Genomic DNA, 25,221 nt, shown 5'->3' with positions numbered 1-25,221 from the left:
TGAACTTGATATATATAATGGGCAATATAAAACAATGATTCATTAAATTTTGACCCCCCCTTCGGGTATGTGGGAGGGGGCCCATGTGGGGGGGGGGGGGTACTAATGTGCATGAAGAATACATTGTGTGATCAGAATAATTGGTAAAATTTGGTATGTTAAACATACAGAGTGATGTCACTACAAATTGGGACTAAAAAAAAGTAGGCCTATCCCAAGGGAAATACATAGGCCTACACACCCCACACACACCCAACCAACCTCCCCCCCCCCACCCCAAGTCCACCCCGACAGCCACATAAAGCCAAAGGATACCGCTAAAAGATTCATATCAAACCTTTTGACCGAAATTTGCTTCCATTTAGACTTCAACATGACTTGATATTAGAGTATACATAGGCCTATACATCAGTATAGCATCATCTCAAACGTCATCGTTCATTAATACACATTACATACTTCTTCCTTGGGTAATATTCATTGAGGAAAAAGAGATGAGTTTTTGAACGCAAAACCCGACACAATCAGTATTATGAGTATAACATGCTGTCCGATAACGGATCAAAATTCATCAATTTTGGACATGAAAAAGCTTGAAAAGGTGTTCTCAATAATATAAAGATTTGACCACATGCATGTTAAATGAGTACCATTATCTAGCCGACTCATCCAGTCAGTATTCTAAGGTTTTCATTTTAAAATTGGAGATGTTCCCCACCCGATTCCCCCTGGGTGCCCCCCCAAACCAATCACAGGCCTCAAAAAACTATACAGGGTCGGTCGGGTTTTTCTGGCTGCATTACAATGGGGCAGTGTCTTTGAGGCCGAGTGCGTCTTGGGCCGGTCGAGCTTGCAACTGCAGACGATTTGACGGGCGATTTGACATGAGGCTGACATCTTTATAGTATGTTTTATAATAGAGATAATTGTGTTGCGCATGACAGATGACAAGCTACTGCCTGTCAATCAAATTTGTTACCAAGCATCGGTAAACAAATTGAACAATAGGAGATGACTGAAGGTGACAAAATAAGCTAAAATGGTCATTTTTACACTTTTTTTTGACTTTTTTTTTAATTCACATGATTGGTATGCATGTTTTCTTACGTGTAAGATGATAATATATTTTTTGAGCTGACAAAGCCTGAAAAGATATTGTTTAACCTTAAGTTACATATATATTATTTTATACCGCTAGTTTAGCTATCCCATGGCATGTCGACTTTTGTATGATTAGATTTTCGTGTCATTTCGAATAGATTTTTATGAGGTGCCTAGTGCCACTTCTAATTTAATTGGCATAGATTACTTTAATTACAACAAGTCACCTGTTCATTTTCTGACAAGTTAACTATTCGTTTTTGAATATAATTGTGGATCATTTATTTGAATAGAAAATTCTCTTCATTTTGAATAGATTCATTTCAATGCCCCTCGTACACAGTTGCCTATTCAAATTTGAATATATTGTATTCATTTTGATAACGTTATTTTCAGAGTGTAGTTCAATCCAAACCACCCCAAAGATGACATTGGTATTGGGTCATTCTTTACACAGCCGTGACTAACGTCACGGCTGTGTAGTGTCTTTTTTCTTACAGGTTCTTTCTTTCTTTCTTCTTCTTCTTCTGCTTCTTCTTACACAGCCGTGACGCTAGTCACAGTTGTATCTTCCCTTTACAGGTTCTTTCTTCTTCTTCTTCTTCTTCTTCTTCTTCTTCTTCTTCTTCTTCTTCTTCTTCTTCTTCTTCTTCTTCTTCTTCTTCTTCTTCTTCTTCTTCTTCTTCTTCTTCTTCTTCTTCTTCTTCTTCTTCTTCTTCTTCTTCTTCTTCTTCTTCTTCTTCTTCTTCTTCTTCTTCTTCTTCTTCTTCTTCTTCTTCTTCTTCTTCTTCTTCTTCTTCTTCTGTCAACCATTACATTTGCTCTAGCACTCACATGCTTACATCGATTTTGACCTAACTTGGTCACAATGATCATTGACCATGCCCCTACATGTCACATGAAATTCGCGGGGTCAAATGTCACGCATGGGTCACAGGGGTCAAAAACGTGATTTCAACTAAAATGCATCTTCTCCTACAACTTACGTAGGACAGCAACCCCACTTGTACACATGCATTGTTATTGCCCAGTGTCTATGTGGTGTACACAGATTTGTGGTCAAAGGTCATTAAGGGGTCACTTCCGGTAGAAAACGAAAAACTTTCAACAATTTTTATTAGCTAAGTAAAACATAGCACAGTAACGGTATGTTCACATATGATCTGTAGTCACCCGATGTATATGTGGTATTTTTTATTTGGGGTCAAAGCTCATTAAGGGGTCACTTCCGGTATAAAAAGAAATACCTTTAAAATGCATCTTCTTCCACAAATTATGTGGGACAGAGACGCCACTTGCACACATGCATTGTTATTACCCAGTGTCTATGGGGTGTGCACAGATTTGGGGTCAAAGGTCATTAAGGGGTCACTTCCGGTATAAAACGAAATACCTTCAAAAATTTTTATTAGCTAAGTAAAACATTGGACAGTAACGGTATGTTCACACATAATCTGCAGTCACCCAATGTATATGTGGTATTTTTTTATTTGGGGTCAAAGGTCATTAAGGGGTCATGTCCGGTATAAAACTAAATACCTTTAAAATGCATCTTCTCCCACAAATTACGTAGGACAGTGATGCCACTCACACACATGCATTGTTATTACCCAGTGTCTATGGGGTGTACACAGATTTGGGGTCAAAGGTCATTAAGGTGTCATTTCCGGTATAAAACGAAATAACTTCAAAAATCAGTCAAGAAAAATATAGCACAGAGACGGTACATTCACTCATGAATTGATGTTACTCAGTGTATACGTGTTTTTTTTATTTGGGGTAAAAGGTCATTAAGGGGTCACTTCCGGTCTGAGACATAAACCTTCAAAATGCCCCTTCTGCCACAAATAACATGGCAAAGTGATGCCACATGCACACATACGTTGACATTAGCCACTGTCTATGGGATTTTCATATATTTTTGGGTCGAAGGTCATTAAGGGGTCACAACACGGCTGTGTTCGTGGTCTTAGATCACAGCTAAGTCTAGTTACACAGCCGTGACGTTAGTCACGGCTGTGTCTTTTTTCTTACAGGTTCTTTCTTTCTTTCTTCTTTCTTTACACAGCCGTGACGTTAGTCACGGCTGTGTCTTTTTTCTTACAGGTTCTTTCTTTCTTTCTTTCTTTACACAGCCGTGACGTTAGTCACGGCTGTGTCTTTTTTCTTACAGGTTCTTTCTTTCTTCTTTCTTCTTCTTTCTTCTTTCTTCTGTCAACCATTACATTTGCTCTAGCACTCACATGCTTACATCGATTTTGACCTAACTTGGTCACAATGATCATTGACCATGCCCCTACATGTCACATGAAACTTGTGGGGTCAAAGGTCACGCAGGGTCACAGGGGTCAAAAACGTGATTTCAACTAAAATGCACCTTCTCCCACAACTTACGTAGGACAGCGACCCTACTTGCACACATGCATTGTTATTACCCAGTGTCTATGTGGTGTACACAGATTTGGGGTCAAAGGTCATTAAGGGGTCACTTCCGGTATAAAACGAAAAACCTTCAAAAATTTGTATTAGCTAAGTAAAACATAGCACAGTAACGGTATGTTCACATATGATCTGCAGTCACCCAATGTACATGTGGTATTTTTTTTAATTTGGGGTCAAAGCTCATTAAGGGGTCACTTCCGGTATAAAAAGAAATACCTTTAAAATGCATCTTCTTCCACAAATTATGTGGGACAGAGATGCCACTTGCACATGCATTGTTATTACTCAGTGTCTATTGGGTGTACACAGATTTGGGGTCAAAGGTCATTAAGGGGTCACTTCCGGTATAAAACGAAATACATTCAAAAATTTTTATTAGATAAGTAAAACATGGGACAGTAACGGTATGTTCACACATGATCTGCAGTCACCCAATGTATATGTGGTATTTTTTTATTTGGGGTCAAATCTCATTAAGGGGTCACTTCCGGTATAAAACGAAATACCTTTAAAATGCATCTTCTTCCACAGATTCTGTAGGACAGTGACGCCACTTGCACACATGCATTGTTATTATCCAGTGTCTATGGGGTGTACACAGATTTGGGGTCAAAGGTCATTCAGGGGTCACTTCCGGTATAAAACGAAAATCTTTAAAATGCTTCTTCTTCCACTAATTACGTAGGACAGTGACGCCACTTGCACACATGCATTGTTATAACACAGTGTCTATATGGTGTACACACATTTGGGGTCAAAGGTCAGTAAGGGGTTACTTCCGGTATAAAACGATATACCTTCAAAATATCCCTTCTGCCACAAAAAGCATAGCAAAGTGATGCCACGTGGACACGTGCATTGACATTAACCAATGTTTTCATATATTTTGGGGTCAAAGGTGATTAAGGGGTCACAACACGGCTGTGTTCGTGGTCTTAGACCACAGCTAAGTCTAGTTCTTTCTTTCTTTCTTTCTTCTGTCAACCATTACATTTGCTCTAGCACTCACACGCTTACATCGATTTTGACCTAACTTGGTCACAATAGTCATTGACCGTGCCCCTACATGTCACATAAAACTTGTGGGGGTCAAATGTCACGCAGAGGTCATAAGGGTCAAAAACGTGATTTCAACTAAAAATGCATCTTCTCCCACAACGTACGTATGACAGTGACGCCACTTGTACACATGAATTGTTATTACCCAGTGTCTATGTGTTGTACACAGATTTGGGGTCAAAGGTCATTAAGGGGTCACTTCCGGTATAAAACGAAAAACCTTCAAAAATTTTTATTAGCTAAGTAAAACATGGGACAGTAACGGTATGTTCACATATGATCTTCAGTCACCCAATGTATATGTGGTATTTTTTTATTTGAGGTCAAATCTCATTAAGGGGTCACTTCCGGTATAAAAAGAAATACCTTTAAAATGCATCTTCTTCCACAGATTATGTAGGACAGTGACGCAACTTGCGCACATGCATTGTTATTACCCAGTGTCTATGGGGTGTACACAGATTTGGGGTCAAAGGTCATTAAGGGGTCACTTCCGGTATAAATCGAAATATTTTCAAAAATTTTTATTAGCTAAGAAAAACAAAGGAGAGTGATGGTATGTTCACACATGAATTGTGTTTACCCAATGTATATATGGTATTCTTTTATTTGGGGTCAAAGGTCATTAAGGGTTCATTTCGGTATAAAACGAAATACCTTTAAAATGCATCTTATCCCACAAATTACGTAGGACAGTGATGCCACTTGCACACATGCATTGTTATTACCCAGTGTCTATGGGGTGTACACAGATTGGGGTCAAAGGTCATTAAGGGGTCACTTCCGGTATAAAACGAAATAACTTAAAAAAACTTTATCAGCCAAGAAAAATATAGCACAGAGACGGTACATTCACACATGAATTGATGTTACTCAGTGTATACGTGGTATTTTTTATTTGGGGTAAAAGGTCATTAAGGGTTCACTTCCGGTCTGAGACAAAAACCTTCAAAATGCCCCGTCTGCCAAAAATAACATGGTAAAGTTATGCCACGTGCACACATACATTGACATTACCCAATGTCTATGGGGTTTCATATATTTTGGGGTCAAAGGTCATTAAGGGGTCACAACACGGCTGTGTTCGTGGTCTTAGACCACAGCTAAGTCTAGTTCTTCTTCTTTCTTCTGTCAACCATTACATTTGCTCTAGCACTCACATGCTTACATCAATTTTGACCTAACTTCGTCACAATGATCATTGACCTTGCCCCTACATGTCACATGAAACTCGTGGGGTCAAAGGTCACGTTAGGGTCTCACGGGTCAAAAACGTGGTTGCAACTCAAAATGCACCTTCTCCTACAAATTACGTAGGACAGTGACGCAACTTGCACACATGCATTGTAATTACCCAGTGTCTATAAGGTGTACACATATTTGGGGTCAAAGGTCATTAAGGGGTCACTTCCGGCATAAAACGGAATATCTTCAATTTTTTTTATTAGCTCAGGAAAACATAGGACAGTAACGGTATGTTCACATTTGAATTGCAGTTACCCAATGTACATGTGGTATTTTTTATTTGGGGTCAAAAGGTCATTAAGGGGTCACTTCCGGTTTAAAACAAAATACCTTTAAAATGCATCTTCTCCCACAAATTACGTAGGACAATGACACCACTTGCACACATGCATTGTTATTAACCAGTGTCAATGTGGTGTACACAGATTTTGGGTCAAAGGTCATTAAGGGGTCACTTCCGGTATAAATCGAAATATCTTCAAAAATTTGTATAAACTAAGAAAAACATAGGAGAGTGATGGTATGTTCACACATGAATTGTGTTTACCCAGTGTATTTGTGATATTTTTTATTTGGGGTCAAAGGTCATTAAGGGGTCATTTCCGGTATAAAACAAAATACCTTTAAAATGCATCTTCTCCCACAAATTACGTAGGACAGTGAGGCCACTTGCACACATGTATTGTAATTACCTAGTGTCTATGGGGTGTACACAGATTTGGGGTCAAAGGTCATTAAGGGGTCACTTCCGGTATAAAACGAAATATCTTCAAAAATTTTTATTAGCTAAGAAAAAAGTAGGACAGTAACGGTATATGCACACATAAATTGTGGTTGCCCAGTGTATATGTGGTATTTTTTAATTTGGGGTCAAATGTCATTAAGGGGTCACTTCCGGTATAAAACGAAATACTTATTAAATGCATCTTCTTCCACAAATTACGTAGGACAGTGACGCCACTTGCACACATGCATTGGTGTTACCCAGTGTGTATGGGGTGTACACAGATTTGGGGTCAAAGGTCATTAAGGGGTCACTTCCGGTATAAAACGAAATACATTCAAATATTTTTATTAGCTAAGAAAAACAAAGGACAGTAACGGTATGTTCATATATGAATTGTGGTTACCCAGTGTATATGTGGTATTTTTTATTTTGGGTCAAAGGTCATCAAGGGGTCACTTCCGGTCTGAGACGAAAAACCTTCAAAATGCCCCTTCTGCCACAAATAACATGGCATAGTGATGCCACATGCAAATGTGCATTGACATTAGCCAATGTCTATGGGGCTTTCATATATTTTGGGGTCAAAGGTCATTAAGGGGTCACAACACGGCTGTGTTCGTGGTCTTAGACCACAGCTTAGTCTAGTTCTTCTTCTTTCTTCTGTCAACCATTACATTTGCTCTAGCACTCACATGCTTACATCGATTTTAACCTTACTTGGTCACAATGATCATTGACCGTGCCCCTACATATCACATGAAACTCGTGGGGTCAAAGGTCACACAGAGGTCATAGGGGTCAAAAACGTGATTTTAACTTAAAATGCATCTTCTCCCACAGCTTACGTAGGACAACGGCCCCACTTGCACACATGCATTGTTATTACCCAGTGTCTATGTGGTGTACACAAATTTGGGGTCAAAGGTCATTAAGGGGTCACTTCCGGTATAAAACGAAAAACCTTCACAAATTTTTATTAGCTAAGTAAACATAGCACAGTAACGGTATGTTCACATATGATCTGCAGTCACCCAATGTATATGTGGTATTTTTTTATTTGGGGTCAAAGCTTATTAAGGGGTCACTTCCGGTATAAAAAGAAATACCTTTAAAATGCATCTTCTTCCACAAATTATGTGGGACAGAGACGCCACTTGCACACATGCATTATTATTACCCAGTGTATATGGGGTGTACACAGATTTGGGGTCAAAGGTCATTAAGGGGTCACTTCCGGTATAAAACGAAATACCTTCAAAAAATTTTATTAACTAAGTAGAACATGGGACAGTAACGGTATGTTGACACATGATCTGCAGTCACCCAATGTATATGTGGTATTTTTTAATTTGGGGTCAAATCTCATTAAGGGGTCACTTCCGGTATAAAACGAAATACCTTTAAAATGCATCTTCTCTCACAAATTACGTAGGACAGTGATGCCACTTACACACATGCATTGTTATTACCCAGTGTCTATGGGGTGTACACAGATTTGGGGTCAATGGTCATTAAGGTGTCACTTCCAGTCAGAGGCGAAAACCCTTCAAAATGCCCCTTCTGCCACAAATAACATGGCAAAGTAATGCCACGTGCACGCATACATTGACATTAGCCAATGTCTATAGGGTTTTCATATATTTTGGGGTCAAAGGTCATTAAGGGGTCAAAACACGGCTGTGTTCGTGGTCTTAGACCACAGCTAAGTCTAGTTGCTCTTATGCTTTGGTCTTATGTTTAAATCCGGGCCAGGGCACTGAGAAGGATAAACAAGGGACAGAGCGGAAATTAACGTATTGATTATGCTCTACATTACATAGTGTGATTACATTTCAGCCAAGAAAAAACGACGCTTAGTTCAATTACGGCTGGCGCAAACCTGGAACCGCAGAGATATTGTTGAATACAATGAGATACTTGGACAGGTTACTGATACTACAGATTGGAAGGTATAATTAGCATGCAATTATACTATTGTAAATTCACTGGGTTAGAGCAATATAGTCGTATGTACATTTTGGACATTTAACGGGAGGTTAGTGCAAAGTCCTAGTGCAAACAATGTACATAAAAATTAGTTTTGGCAGGTTCAAAGAACGTCGTATGTACCACATACGACCTGCTAAAAGATTCCTATAACTTTTAAGATACTCTTATGTACCCATACGACATTCTTGCAAATCCAACAAGGCTGTACATGTACAGTGTACATGTTAGTGTACGAAAGCCGTATGTACAATAGAAAATTGTTGTAACAGCCTTAAGGCAAAAAGCTAATACTAAGGGATGTAACGATATTCATATCAATACCAACAAAAATGGCTTCAAGATACGACACATTAAAAATACAAGACGTTTGAAATTCAAATTGTTCTTGAAAATATTTTATTACTATTAATATTTTTCATCACTTTTATTGCTAGGAAAATAAGACTGCACGTACATTTTATTTATTTAAATTAGGATTAATAATTTCTAATACTTGCAAAATAGCTTAAAATGTGTGCATTTGTTCATTTTCATATTCCATCAAAAACCAAAAATGGCGCATACGACTATTTTGTACTGACTCGACGAAAAGGTTAACAACGAGATTTATTTAAAAAAAAATACCCAGAGTTCTTCTGAAAGATATTTTTTTTTCTGTTTTTCATTATACCATTTTCCCTTAGATGAGATAACATCAATATACAATCGATGAAATGTACAATAAAACAATATAATCGATGTCTCTTAGTCACAAGGAAGCATATTCTGGGCAAAAGCACGGTTTGGAGAGCCCTGAACACAAGCATGGAGAGTGCAAAAAAACAGTGGGTAGTGAAGAACAAGGACTGAAAACAAAAAGGACAAGAAAAACAATCAGAATGAATTTCATCGAATCATCAACAGAAAACAGATACAAATAAATAGTAATTTCTTAGAGGTACTTCCTCTTTCATCTGCGAGATTGAGACTGGGATAATATAAGTATTATGAGGTCGTGCCATTTTCTACCTTTATCAAACTTTTGTAGATGTGGGTTTTATTGGTGTTATAATATCGTTGATTTCTTATTTTCTTAAATTTAGAACTACGAAAATGATGTTAAAGGGTACGAACAAAACTTACATACTGCATTGGTGAATGATCAGGTTGAATTTGTGCAGATGTTTCTGGAAAACAACATAGTGAAGCTTGAAACTTACCTTACGAAGGAAGAACTCGCAAATCTGTACAAAGAGGTAAAGTATTGGGCAAAACACATACAATTCTCACAATTATTTTTGTTCCCTTCGTTATTACCTGATCACTTTCTCTGTATGTGTTGTTTTCCATATCTTCACTGGTCCCCTCTACCGGGTTTTATCATAATTTTAGGGTAATCTTCGTCCACACGAAGTGTATGGCTATGACTAGCGTTGAAGCAAATATTTTGTAATTGCGATCGCCGTCCATCATTGAGTTGGAATGAGAAAGGAAATCAATGTTTATTACATATAATATGTGTCGTTATATTGCACTCTAAACACTGCATTTTTATGTCAAGCGAGACCAATTTTATGCCCGAGAATAAGGAATTTCATGCGAATTTAATAGAATTTGAAAAGAAAACAGGTTGAAGGACATTTCCACAACAATTACGATTTCTGAATACTGTACAGATTTTTGCCAGGTCGCTGAAAGTCTCTTAATGGTATTGGCTAGACTAAGATGAAAGACTATTATAATATACCCGAAACAAGGGGTCGTTTTATCTTTTCAGTTTCCGTAAGTCTATTGTTCAGATACGAAAACGCAAGGGATTAAGTAAGTTTACTTTAATCTGAGTTCATTGTTAACGTTGAAGTACCAATCAGCTTATTTCAATAGAGCCAGATGCCTATGTCAATAAAAGCGGGAGAGACAAGATTATGGAACATCGGTGTGAACACCGGTGTTTTTAATGGTATTGCGCCCTCTCGTCTTTAATTTGACAAAATGCATGCCAATCCGAATAACAAAGTCCACTTTTTTCTGTAAAAAACGTTGAAAATAAGCCCTTAAATCACAAAAAGGTCCGCTAATGAGCCTGTCGCACCCCAATGCACTGCACTTGTGCAGGACCACAGTGTCGCCCTTCCCTCGTATCAATGTCTATCTCCCTATTTTGCTTCCTCCTGCCCCCATGATTCCCTACTCTCTCCTCTCGAGTTCTTCTCTTTCCAGTCTTTCCGTCTCTCCCTCTCCTCTCTTTCTTCCTCACCCCCTCCCACTCTCACTTGTTCAGTCTCAAGTATCTCCCTCTTGCCCTCTCTCTCCCTTGCGAAATTTATCAGTATGATCCATGACTAAAAATAAGCTCTGCAAAAATAAACATTTAAAATAAAGCGGAGTCTTGCATATAGGCCAAACTAATTATCAGATTAGCTTGCCATTGTTACGAATGAATAGAATAAATTATCTTTGCTCCAATGCAATTCTTTTGTATTGCATTTCAAAATAAAACATGATTACCAAATCGCCACTTGTACCCGCCTCATTGGGAGATATTTGGCTATTTCAGACGCTCGTTTCATCGCCAATATGAAAGACTTTTGCTTATAACTTGGCAACATGGTTATTATATAATTCAATACAAGACTATTTTTACGAGCTACTTACGCCTAGGCGTAAGTGCATATACACCAAACACAAGTCAAATGAAGCCGTACAATTTACCGCGTATTTAGGACCGTAAAATTTAGATTCTTCTTTTGTCTAGATTAGCACCCAACCTCTCAACCTCAACCTGGGAGGCTACCACTTCAGAATAACAATGACTTACAAAAACGGATACGGATACGGAAACAGAAACTGAAAAGATAAAACGGCGGAAGGTGTCTTTCAAACTTTGCTATATCTTGGTCAATGTGCCTTTTTTGCCGACACATAACACGATATTATTATACATTTTAAACTGAGTGATAGAGTTTGGGAAATCACCTTTAACTTTTTTATTGATTTATTTCTTTGAGACAGACTAATGTGAGAACGGACAAATGTGATCAGAAGACACAGATGATTATCCCTCCCCTTCTCCAGGGAACACATTGGGACGATCGGGTAAATATAAAGAATGACTCATACAACGAGTCTTGTTATTTGATTGCCCAATTAATTGGTTATTTTTGCTATTTTTAACGTTAATAAACGCGCGCCTATAGCGTGAAGTTTATGTGACCACCACGACTCGCTATAATGTAGAGAGTTTAGGTTTATATCTCAAAATTGGAAAGTCCGTTTCAAATTGCTTTTACATATTCGTAAAGAATACCTTCTTAACAGTGTTTGGTAAAAAAAATTATTCAACAATGTATTAAATCAAAAACGTGACACTACTTTTAAATCAAAGGATCAAAATTAACTTTGTCCACACGAAGGCCTACTGGCTGTCGCGTCGCATCATGCAATGGCGAGTTAGATAGAGAATGAGAACCACTTAGTATTTTGTTAGCACATTTGTTCAGTATTTTTATAACACAATCAACTATATTATACATAAACAATTTAAATGTCAAGCTACTATATTTCGTCATGTTATGCAGCTTTCATGCTGCAAAGATATAAAAACAATTTCTTCAAATATGCGCAACTGTAACCATAGACCTCATTTTTGTCATTACGAAATATTATGTACAACAATGTTTGAAGTTATTGCACTTAGCGCATAATGAACACAAATAATGCAAATAGCTCCTTTGTCAAGAATTTCAAACATTACTCTACAAGGTGTCCCAGAATGATTTATACCGTGTTTGAACAAAATATCAAAAATATATACTTTTATAGAAATACACCAAATGTGGCACATATGTAGAGCTTACACTGCTAAATAATTCTTGATATGGAATTTTAGTGAAACATTTCAATATGACATCAGATATTTAGATTGAAAAACATACTTTTTATGTGATTTTTACCACAATTGTTAACCAAAAATATACTGTGGACATAAATGCATGCTTTGACACTAAGGACGAACCTTCTCTATACCAATACCAACTATTCCCAATACGGTTATACAGGGCCAAAAATTTAAAGTGTTCAAATATCACTTCAAAGTATGCCAAATTATTCGTCTAGGCCCGAGGATCGTAATTTTTTTTATCAAAACGACTTTTGGTTCTCAATACGGGTTCCGGAAGTATTCTATGAGTTCTTCCTGGTCTATGGACAATGTTGCAGTCAAATTCTTGCATGATCTCGATATCCAGCGTGCCTCACGAAGGTTAGCACGGCACATATTCCTTTCTTGTCTCAAATAAATTCACTTGCTGTTTACTTAATATCTTGTTGGCGAGGGCATCCAATCCTGGAATTAAGAGAGTACTGCTCCCATAGCCTGGTCACTTGCGTCTGTGTCTAGTGTATAATTGCACTGGGAATGCTAGGATTGTTGCTTCCGTTAATCTTTTGCTTCATCACTCATTTCAAGTTGTCAGCGCCCCGAAGCAAGGCCGAAAACAGGAAGCAACTTATCGCTGATTCGAGGCAAAGGGTACTCATCCTTGAAGGTCACTCCATTTACTTTGCGACAATCCACGCAGAATCATCAGACTCCATCCTTCTTATTCACCAAAACTACTGGAGAAGCCCAGGGACTATTGAAAGGCCTCACTCTCCCTTGCTCTTCCATGTTCTTGACATGGTCATCAATCCCTTCTTGCTCACAAGCTGGTACCCTTCTATCTCTCTGGCGAATAGGTGCTACATATACATTAGTCTTAATATCATGTTTGACAATATCTGCCATTCCTTTATCATGATCACCTGCGGAAAATACATCATGGTAACCAATCAACAAGGTAGCAACTTTATCTGCATCTTCAGCTGTCTTAAGTTTTGTACTGCGGTGTATTAAGTCTTGTAATGATCTAGTAAATTATGAGGATGAATATGAAGATGTAAATGTAGTATAGTATGAAGATAACGATGTAGATGTAGTCTACGAAGCGAAGACATTACCGAACTGCCAACCAAGACAAAGCAAATCACACAATCATTATGGGATACTTTAATGTTAAAGTAGGAAAGCCAAATCCCAATTGAAACCATGCTTGGAAAATACGGTGTGGGAGAACGAAATGAAAAGGAAGACAGGCTTCTAGAATTCACCGAAAGCAAGAACCTAAAAACCATGAAAACCTTCTTCAAGAAAAAATAATATTGTAAGTGGCGAAGCCAAAGTGGGTTGTATCGAAATGAAATTGATTTCATCTTGACAAGTGAACCAAATAATGTAAAAGATGTCTCAGTTCTTAACCGATTTAACACTGGAAGTGATCCACGGTTGTTTGATGTATATAGAATTGGCTTCATTATTAACTAAATGCAAACTATAGATGGCGCTATTTATCCTAAATCATATTTCTTAATTTGCAAGGGGTAGGTGATCAATACTGCCTTAAAAACAGATGGAATAGGTAAACAAGCAGCAAAGAAATTTTATAAACATATTTCAAAAAAAAATGGGCGCCACCAATTTTGTCATAAATAGATACATTTTATGTCCGAAAAGCTTTAAAAAATGCTGTAAAAGTGAATAATTTTGTAAAAGAGGAAAAATTTAAAGTTGAAAATGACTCAAAAGCATCTGTATACATTAGTATGATATCGTTTATAGCTATTTAAGCCTAAAATTGGGTTGTTCATGATGTTTTGTTTAAAAAACTAATAAATGATCACATCAAACAGCCGTGTCGATCACAGACCAGTAAGAGCAATGATCTCCATCAACTTGAAATTGGAAAGATACGTACTCGTAAAGAAGGATGTAAGTCAGCCTGGAAAAGCTGAAGATGTAAAACAAGTTTGATCTCCTGAAAGATGAAGCAGAAGACCTAGATGTAAATGATGTCTGTGAGAGACTTACAAACACATTCCGAGATTGTGCTTTGGAGACAGCAAGGAAAAAAGACCCACACACTTTTGCAATGATGAAAAAGAGACGGGATATGAAGAACACAATTGGGATCCAACATATCCGGAACACAGAATTATGCAAAACCATAAGGAAGCGAATGACAAATGAAATCCTAGCACACTACACAAAGATGATCCAGAAAACTCTTGAAGATAACAAAAGCTACAAGAAAGCAAAGCAAGGACTTGCCACTGGAAAATCTCAAATTATAGCCCTGAAGGGGGAATACGGAAACATAATCTCAGACAGAGAACTAGTCATCAAGCGGGTAGAAGAGTTCTACTAAGATCTCTACTCCAGCAAAGTTCAAATAACTCCACCAATTATAGACGCTGAAAGTGCAAAAGAAAATATACCACCAACTGGAGAAGATGAAGTTGAAAAATTTATCAATGAAATGAAAAGAGGTAAAGCACCAGGAGAAGATGGAGTGCTAGTCGACATTCTCAAGGATGGAGGCAGCGCAGTAAAGGCAGAGCTTGCAAAGCTGTTCACATTATGTATTCAGACTAACCAGACACCGGACAGTTGGAATAATGCCCTTATAATTCTCACCCACAAGAAGGGGGACATCAAAGACTTGAAGAATTACAGACCATACAGCTTACTCTCAAACACCTACAAACTTTTCACCAAAGTTCTCACAAATTGGATCACCAACATCCTTGACTTCAACCAACCCCGGGAACAGGCAGGGTTTCGGAGCGGCTATTCTACCATAGATCACCTTCATGTCATCAACCAAATTGTTGAAAAGATGGGTGAATATAGACAGCCACTGTGCTTTGGATTCATTGACTATGAAAAAACTTTTGATAGCATTGAGATCCAGGCAGTCATTACAGCCCTCAAACAGCAAGGCGTCCACCCTGGATACATCCAGATAATAAATACTACCTACAGCAAGGGCACGTCAACAATCCGCCTACACAAGGGCAGTGATAAGACATATATCCAACGAGGGGTGCGACAAGGTGATACCATTTTCACCTAAACTGTTTATGCGGCACTTCAAGAGATTATACGTCCCCTGGACTGGGAAAATAAGGGCTTCCGCATAAACAGAGACAACCTAAATCACCTTCGCTTCGCAGATGACATAGTCATAATAGCCGACAATTCCAAAGATCTAAAAGAAATGATCAATGATCTGAACCAGAGAAGTAACCAAGTGGGACTATAGAGTAACATGAAAAAGACGAAAGTCATGTTCAAACAATTCGCCACAGAACAGCTGGAAAAGGTGGACCAATATGTGTACTTAGGACAACTAATTAACATGACTCAAAACTATCACATGGATGAAGTAAAAAGGAGGACCAGGGCTGGTTGGTGTGCATAAACTCAACGACATCATGAGAAGCAAGATGCCAACTTGTCTGAAACGAAAGGTTTCAACCAATGTGCACAGTATAGCATGGAAAGATCACATAAGGGACAGGAGCCAAACAGAAGTTACAGACGTAATACACACAATAAAGATGAAGAAGTGGCATTGGGCTGGCCATCTTTCATTATCAACAGATAGTAGATGGACAAAGAATGTCACAAAATGGAGGCCTTGGCTGGGCTCAGACAGACAGAGAGTCAGATGGAGAGATGAGATATCCAGTTTCATAGGGATCAGGTGGATGGCAAAAGCAAATGAGAGGAATCTTTGGTGCTAACTTGGGGAGGCTTTCGCATTGCAGTGGGCTGATGATACGGCTGATGATGATGATGAGTATAGTATTATGTCAGCTTCCTTATTTGATGACGTTTTACAATTTATAGCTGTTCTTCTTTTCAGCTCCCGTGCATTTCTCCCAACATTCATAGCACGAAGTATCGTAGAGCCTAAAGAATCTGTCTGGCCAATTAGAGATCTCTATTACTAACGCCTGACTTGACTTGTCCACAGGTTCTATCATTGCTGTTCCTTGTGAACTCTTCCTCTTACTCTTCCTTAGTCTTTCCTAACATTCAACTAACAATAACTTCTTGACCAGGTGGTATTGTGATACTCCTAATTCCCCTCTAACTCCACTTGGCACTGTTTAACTTCGCCTCAAATTGTCAACTTGAATTTATTGAAATCCATCACTGCTTTTGCCGCATTTGTATCGATTTTTGCCACATTATCCAAGCATCTTAACGTGCGTATGTGGATCCATCCTTGCGATTTCCTAACGTTCTCAGACTAGACCTATCTGCTTGAGTTTCTTCAACATCACTTTGCAGCTTTGGCCGTTGCTGACCAGACATGTTACAATTAGTGTTCAGATACAACATGGTATCTTTGGAACCTGAATACACCAGACAGTTGATGTTGAGCCGACGTAGCTGTCACTTTACATACTTTACATCACTCACTCGCTGATGAAAGATGGAGTACCATCTGAAAATTCCGAGGTAGGAATTATTTCCTTGTGTTTGGATCAAAAGTTTAAATCAAAATCATGATTTATACCAACACAGATGAACTTTCATGAACTTTGCGCAATGATTATGGCAAGGATTGCCTGAAAAACATCAGACTCCTTGAGAAAACCGGTATAAAACAATCGCGGTACCGGAACCATCTCCGTTTCTCATTGCATTGTAAGCATCATAACATCACGCCGGTAAGCTTACATCTGTCAAGTTCCGTGAAAGGATCTAAGGCCGATAATATTTTGAGAAGGGCCGAACGCTCGCTTTTGAACGTCAGAATTGGTCAAGTTGTTCAGAAATTAAAGCATTTGGACAACGAAAAGGATCGCCTTGGTGATTTAATAATTCGCGCGAGTCCATTATCAGCTGACGACAAAGCGGAAGTGAAACAACGTGTGACAAAATCAGAGGTCAAAGAGCACGATACATGTCGTTATGAATTCGGCAGAGTGACGAATCGAGAATTTTGAGTAAATTGAGTTATTGTATACTTATGATTATGTTTCAGGTGATCTTTTATTTCCACAAAAAATTAATGGTAAATGTTACCCCCTGACGTAGATACCAACATTTTGATTTGGACGAATCGCGCCTGAGTGCAATTAATGAATTCGACCAAAAGACGAATCGTATAATACTTCCCTGTACAAATCAGGTTAATCTGTAGTATTGTATAGCTGGAAACCCCGAATTTTCTATATTAAATGTCCTATAATATTATATTTGATACCAATGGATAGCTATATGTGTCATCTATCTAGTGATACCAATATAAGTACAAACATTCCCCACATGATATCGCTATGACTTAGTAATGTGAGTGCGCCCTCGTAAAATCCCAAAAATTGTATGCAAAATATAGGCCAATATTGTTATTTTTGGTTTAAAATCCTCGGATGTTGCTAAATATTACAGTGATGACTATTTTATAACTTATGAATCAAATATAAAGTTTACAGCCTTTGACAAACCAATAATTTCTACACAAAAGCCCAAAATCAAGAATGCGTGCTATAGTTTTGCACGTTGTTGAATGCGTATTCGACCTCGTATACAACTATTTGTGCAGCGATAGAGACATTTTGGATTCAGCATAAAGCCGAATAGCTGTAAATACCCATTTGGAGGGATGATATCGATTGTTTCAGAACATTTGATTATTGCAAATAATTCGCGCACATTCAATTCTGTAATATACATTTCAAATGAGTGCTCAATAATGTTCTCAATTTTTAGAAGGACCAATGGAATGGTACCAAGATTATCAAACGCCGTTTACTCAGAACAGCAATTTTGCGTATTCGGCACTCTGCCGTGTTCATAACGATGTAAACAACGCCAACAGCGTAAATGTACTCGTCTCGTGGAAAAGAAAGAACAACAGGATAAACGCAAATTTAACAACAATATTGCCGCGGATTGCATCTCCAAATGGGTTAAGAACTGTTCTCAACGTATTCTGAGTGATCCAGAATTGCATGTTCTTGCTCGCGGTTTGAACTTCGCTGTCACTGAGGATGAAGTTCTGATAGTGGAATTTATTACAGCTACAGAGTCTGCATGTCGGAATTTACCCGAGACTCAAGCGAATGAATTGCGTTCCAAAGTTGTGAATCTCGTAAGTAAACCCAAGAAAAATTGATTCGAACATTAGCAAAGACGAAATGAAAGCGCTCCAGGACTTAAGAAAAGATCAATCCATTCGTATTTTACCTGCCGATAAAGGCCGTTTATGTGTGATTTTGGACACCACTGAATATCACCAAAATTGTGAAGCTTTACTTGGGGATACCAACACATACAAAAAGTTAGGAAAACGTGATCCTACCTCCAGATACAAGAAGAATCTTGTGTCGGTACTGCAGGACATTGAAAATGAAGGTGCCATAAACAGGGTCGAGTATCGGAAGTTGTACCCAACTGCTGAAAATTCCCCTAAGTTTTATGGACTACCCAAGGTGCACAATTGTCAGCTGCATTGGCTCCATCACTTATAACTGTTCCAAATTAGTCGCGGACATTTTGTCACCTCTTGTCGGAAAAACCAAACATCATATTTCCAACTCGCAGCAATTTGTTGAACTTATCCAAGAACAAAGAGTAGAGGAGGATGAGGAGTTGAGATCGTATGACGTCAGTGCCTTATTTACATCTGTCCCTGTGGACAAAGCACTTCGGATTGTACGTTCTCGCCTAGAACAGGATAGCGCCCTCGGTGATAGAACTGAATTAACACCTGACCAGATAGTTAGACTCTGGGAAACCTGTCTGAAACAGTATTTTATTTACAATGGAGACTATTATGAACAGTTACACGGTGCGGCCATGGGCCTTCCGCTTTCTCCGATACTGATTAACATGGAAGACCTTGAACAGAGAGCTGTTGCGACAGCACCCCACCCCCCCCTCTGTGGTGGTTTCGCTATGTAGATGACACCCACTGCAAACTTAAGAAGTGTCACTCGCAAGAATTTACCGACCATCTAAATTCGCTGGACAAGGACATCAAATTCACCACCGAAGGAGAGGAAAACGACTCGCTTGCTTTTCTAGACACTCTCACCGTAATCCAACCTGACAGATCCATCAAAGTCACCATTTACCGCAAAAGCACACACACCGATCAATATCTCAATTTCTCGTCTAATCACCCCATTGATCACAAACTTGGAGTCATCCGAACTTTGTACCATAGGGCCGACACCGTGGTCACTAACCTCCAGGATCGCGAAGACGAGAAAGCACATGTGAACAATGCTTTAGTGAAATGCGGATACCCCAAATGGGCTCTCGATAAAGCTACAGAACCAAAAACTCACAAAACGAGCGACGTGGGCGATAAACGCCCAAATTAAGGTCACGTAGTTCTCCCCTACATCAAAGGCACTTCTGAAGCCATTAGAAGGACTTTTAGCAACTACGGTGTTAGCGTTTTCTTCAAACCGACTCGCACACTTAGACAAATCCTCGTGTCACCCAAGGACAAGACAGATAAGAAAGACATTACAGGTCCGGTATATTACATCCCTTGCCAGGGCAAACTGTTACCGGTACCGGACAGTGCACAGTGCAAAGAAGCCTATATTGGCGAAACTGAACACTCTCTGAAAACACGTTTCAATGAACACAGGAGACCCAGTAGTACAGCATCAGAGGTCTCGAATCACATTCACATCGAGTCGCCGGGACATTTTGTGGACTTGGATAAAGTCCGCATACTTGACAGAGACAGCAGGTGGTTCCAACGTGGAGTCAAATAAGCAGTTCACATCAAAGCCAACCAACCATCTCTCAACAAAGACGGGGGCCGGTTCAAGCTTTCAGGAGTCTACGAGTCTGTTATCATGTCAAATGTCAAGAAAATCACGACCTGATACAGTCACTCACTCGCTGATGAAAGATGGAGTACCATCTGAAAATTCCGAGGTAGGAATTATTTCCTTGTGTTTGGATCAAAAGTTTAAATCAAAATCATACATAATAAGTATTGCATGGGTTATCAATGAAGTGTCTCTGCGTTGGTTAAACATAGCTGACGTAGGACATTTGGCTCGGACTGGCAGGTCAATTGTTGATTCGCCACGCCTTTTGCTTCTTTCACTGCTTGTAAGGTATCAGCAACACATACTACGCGAGATGGGTTCAAATAAGGTTTTCTTGCGGGGTCATATCACTCTCTTAGTTTGCACTGGAGTTTCCACAACAATCATCTATACGGTTTACCAAGGCAGAGGTAGTTTTCAAGGGGAAATACTGCAGTTTTTTTTGCATGAAAAACCATCATACTCTATGTATGATCTCTAACGAAATCAGTAACAGCTGTCGGCCACATGCATTTACCACAAATAACCATATATGTGTATGCCCCCCAGAAAGGCCCCCTCTTTGTATATAGCAGCTCCGAAAGACTCCCTAAATGTGAAAAACATATAGTTTCGAAAGACCCTTGAATTTGATAATTTCAGCTCTCACATACCGATTTGTTGATTATTTGTTAAGAATCTCCATAAACTAACCAATCAGTTTAAACGCAGGTGCGACCAATTCCCTGTAGAAATTCTTCGATTCTGCGGAGAATTGAAAAACACATTCGCATCACTTGATTGTGGATACTTTTCCAACCGCTTTTACCGGTAAGCAGTCAACACCCAAACACCCACCAGGCCACCACCTTAAAATTCCGGGGGGAGCATATCTATCACAACTTTATGTTTTGCCTACCCGGCTTTAACGGAGCCATTGAACAAATCCAATTAAAATCAAAACAAATCAAATTACGTGGGGTGGTATGACTATTCTCACCACCCATGCATCGTGTTGCTCTCAATAGACGCAGCGTATTGTAGGAGATGTCCACTGAGTGTCGAATACGTGTTCAAATCGCCAGAAATTGATTGGTTGAATAATATATAGTAGCTTATGATCGATGCTTTTCGTGAAAATCTTCCTTAAGAGTCTATAACTGTACAGGTGTGGATGTTGTTTCCAAAAAAAAAGGTTTTAATCGTTCAAAGGACAGAATATTTTCATTCGATGAAATATATACGAACTTTTTCATTCAACTCGGCAGAGCCTCGTAAATGGAGCAGTCCACATTTCATATCATGAACGTATTTCTACCATTGGCTTTTAACAATATGGTGGTATTTATTTGCTAATTCTTTTCTTTTCCCCTGTTTTAAATTATAACTAATCCATCCATAGAAGAATATTGACGATGACGACGATGATGATAATGACAACAGCGACGACGACGATGATGACTGCCACGACAAGGACGTTGTTGAAGCCGACAATCGGGTAAAAGTAAATACTTTTAAGTATTTAAAAATGACCCATACAAAGAATTTTGCAATATGATTGGCCGCGCGATTGATCAGAGTCAGTTACTAAAAGACTCTGCAGTACGCGCGAGTGCAATAGGCCATTTTACATTACACGCTAGCATGGCAACGCTAATAAACGTGCGCGTATAGTGTTACATTTCTTTTGCGTTCACCACCACGACTCACCGATACACCTTTTTCAGCAGCTGTTCGGAAAAGTTCGAAATATAGTTCAAGAAAGGTGTATAAAAACACAAGAACCAAACACATGTTTTTGACCGTGCGTTCGATGATTACGTGGGGTGATATGAGCAATCATACTAATCAAGTATTGTTTTGCTCTTACGGGACGCAGCGTATTGTCCGCTGTATGTCGAATACGAGTTCAAATAGCCTGAAATTGATTGATTCAAAAATCGAACATATGGTCGCGTATGATCGGTGATTTTCGGTGATCTATATACCTGAAAAGTCAATTACTGTACAGGTGTGATTGTTGGTTGTTAGTTAAATTATTTATTTATTAAAAAAATTTTTATTCTGATGTTGAATGTTTTAATTCCTTCAACGGACAGAATATTTTATTCGCTGAAATACGAATTTTACTATTCAACTCGACAAAGCCTGGGACAGTCCATATCTCATCTTATGTATGTATTATTACCACTGGCTTTTAACAATTGCATATGGTGGCATTCATTCATTTATTAATTTGGTCATTCTTTTTTTCCTTTTAATTACCAACTAATATAAGAATGGTGAAGACGACGACGATGATGATAATGGCAAGAACGGCGACGACGATGATGACTGCAGCGACAAGGTTCTCCGTAGAATCGAAGAATTTCTACAGGAATTGGTCGCACCTGCGTTTAAACTGATTGGTTAGTTTATGGAGATTCTTTAAAAAAAGAAAGGCTGTAAAATACCACTTCTATGCCGACGACATGCAACTGTACATTCCATTCAGTCCACGCAAAAAATCTGAACTGGACAATGCACTGTGCACTCTCACTAAATGCATCATGGATATCAAACTTTTGATGGACCACAACATGCTTCACTTAAATGAAACAAAATAGTGTAGTATAGTATAGTATAGTATAGTATAGTATAGTATAGTATAGTATAATATAGTATAGTATAGTATAGTATAGTATAGTATAGTATAGTATAGTATAGTATTGTATAGCATGGGAGTACAAATGCACACTGCGTTACTGGGTTCTTCAAATGTCTGCTTATATACATAAGTCTAAGATATAAATGTCGTGGTGTTAAAACATATCGTAGCACAAACGTGACAACTACGTGGAATTTGCATTATTCATGAATTATTTTAATAACAATATTCACCGGATGAATACACTCCATGCGAGATTAACTATAAAGACCACTTCAAATGCAGATTTCAATTGAGACCAATTCTGTATTGGTTTGATTAAATTTGATTAAAATACTTTGGTATTTTTCACTAGACTTGAACACCTTAATTTCCAATGGACATTTTATTGTGAAATTCCATTGTACACGGAATACATTGGGAAAAAAATCCACATAGCCCCCGCATGAAAAGTATTTGATTATCTTTGTAATCACTCAAAAATCATTTTTGTGTGAATTTTACATCCGAACTAGGTGCTATTAAATTTTTACGAGCCTTTTTATTTTACATGTAAAGTCTATGGGAGTGACGATTAGAAATGGACGGCAATATTGAAAAACCCTCATTTTGGGCCATTTTAGACACTAAAATGCCCATTAAAAAATAATAGCACTTAGTTCGGATGTAAAATTCACACAAAATGCTACCTGAGTGAGTACAAACATAATTAAATACATTTCATTCGGGGGCTATAGCAAAAACAATGTCCCATACCTTAATGGTTATGGAACAAAGGTACACATGGGAAGAGTATTACACTGTCTCTAGGTGTTCTTATTTTGGGAAAAACCTTCAACTTTTACCGGATAATACAGTAGCTTTTCCATTTTGTCTTTTGGTAAATGAATAAACCATTACAACAAATTTATACAGATTTATATAGTTAGGCTCGCCGTATATGTTAGATAAACGGTTCAAAACACACCATTACCATTGGTGATCGGTGTCTTGTTGAGACGGGGTATCGCCTTCCGAGCGACTAACATGCTCACAATACCTCAACAAGACGCCGATCATCTATGGTACTGAATGGTCTGTGTCTCAACATTTCGCATGTTAGTCGACTAACATGCTCACCACCATACCTCAACAAGACACTGACCCAGCAAACACAGAAATGTTCTTAAAATGTTTTTTTAGAGTGTATGGATTGAAATTGCGAACTGTATTATCAATAATAAATATCCATATACACTACAAGCGGAAGTAACGCTTTTCAGAAACACACCACTCACTAAAACCGGAATATGCATTTTCAGGCCATCTATAAAAAAAAAGAGCGTGAGCCTAAATGACTATGAACTTGCATCACAACACGTGTTTAACTTGGTGCCAGACCTATTATAATGATACAATAATTATCCCCCGATTTATGGATTTCATTGTAACCATTATTTGTGACACTGCGATTTTAACTTGGTAAGAAAATAATGAATTTATCGAAAAATCTTTCGGAGATACCTACCCTCTGGGTGAAATAATAGCAGCTGAAGATAGTGATATAATATGATACTAATATACTTTTTTTATTTCACAGCTGATATAAAATCTGAAGAAAAGAGAAAAAGAAAAAGCTAATAAAACCTTAAGAAAACCACATCCTTAAAGTAATCCTACCAGATCCACACTATCCACATCAACCATCCGGAAATAACAGCAGATGAAGAATGTGATAAAATGCAAACTCGTCAGATATTCCTTGAGCTTTTCTGTTATTCTAATTCGGTTTATAATGTATCTGCTATTTTGTCTTTTGTATTTCACAGCTGATAAAAAATCTGAAGAGAAGGACAAAAAAGACAAGCTGAAGAAACCGGAAGAAAAAGACACAGCCACAGTACCAGGTAAATAATTATAATGTACAGGCTGGGAACAAATAAGATGAAACTGTACCAGATCCAAACTGGCTACACCAACCATATGGGTGAAATAATATCAGATGAATAATGTGATATATGCAAGTTCGTCAGCGATATTTCTTTGAATTTTTCTGCTATTCTGATTTGGTTTATACTGCTATTTTGTCCATGTCTTTCGTATTTAGCAGCTGATAAAAAATCTGAAGAAGACAAAAAGGAAAAGCTGAAGAAACCTGAAGACATCATATCAGATCCACACAGACAGCTTTTTTCTCTTTGCCATGTTAAACAAGTACTACAAGATGGCGGAGTTTTTCTGGGAACAAGGCCAAGAGCATATTGCAGGAGCACTAGCAGCTAGTACAATTTTCAGAAAAGTTGCAAAATCACAAAAGAGCGAATTGAAAGGAAATCTACGAAACATTGCAAAGTAATTATAAATTTTGTTCATCTTTATAATC

The 25,221-nt window shown here is 38.3% G+C and overlaps 1 protein-coding gene across 1 annotated transcript in view; it reads left to right on the top strand.

Moving 5' to 3' along the window:
• Window positions 1-25,221, top strand: part of LOC140143082 (transient receptor potential cation channel subfamily M member-like 2) — a 55,565-nt gene that overhangs the window by 29,912 nt on the left and 432 nt on the right. Inside the window, exons 6-12 of the mRNA XM_072165136.1 lie at window positions 8,411-8,523; window positions 9,646-9,798; window positions 11,555-11,638; window positions 21,615-21,710; window positions 22,491-22,620; window positions 24,668-24,745; window positions 24,946-25,190. Of these exons, the coding sequence (XP_072021237.1) occupies window positions 8,411-8,523; window positions 9,646-9,798; window positions 11,555-11,638; window positions 21,615-21,710; window positions 22,491-22,620; window positions 24,668-24,745; window positions 24,946-25,121 (830 nt within the window). The 3' untranslated portion in view covers window positions 25,122-25,190. The remainder of the gene's footprint in view (window positions 1-8,410; window positions 8,524-9,645; window positions 9,799-11,554; window positions 11,639-21,614; window positions 21,711-22,490; window positions 22,621-24,667; window positions 24,746-24,945; window positions 25,191-25,221) is intronic.

The sequence above is a fragment of the Amphiura filiformis genome, chromosome 2, assembly GCF_039555335.1.
Source record: "Amphiura filiformis chromosome 2, Afil_fr2py, whole genome shotgun sequence".
In the NCBI taxonomy this organism is placed as follows: domain Eukaryota; kingdom Metazoa; phylum Echinodermata; class Ophiuroidea; order Amphilepidida; family Amphiuridae; genus Amphiura; species Amphiura filiformis.
The sequence above is the reverse complement of the archived record's forward strand: the minus strand, read 5'-3'. Positions and strand labels throughout refer to the sequence as shown.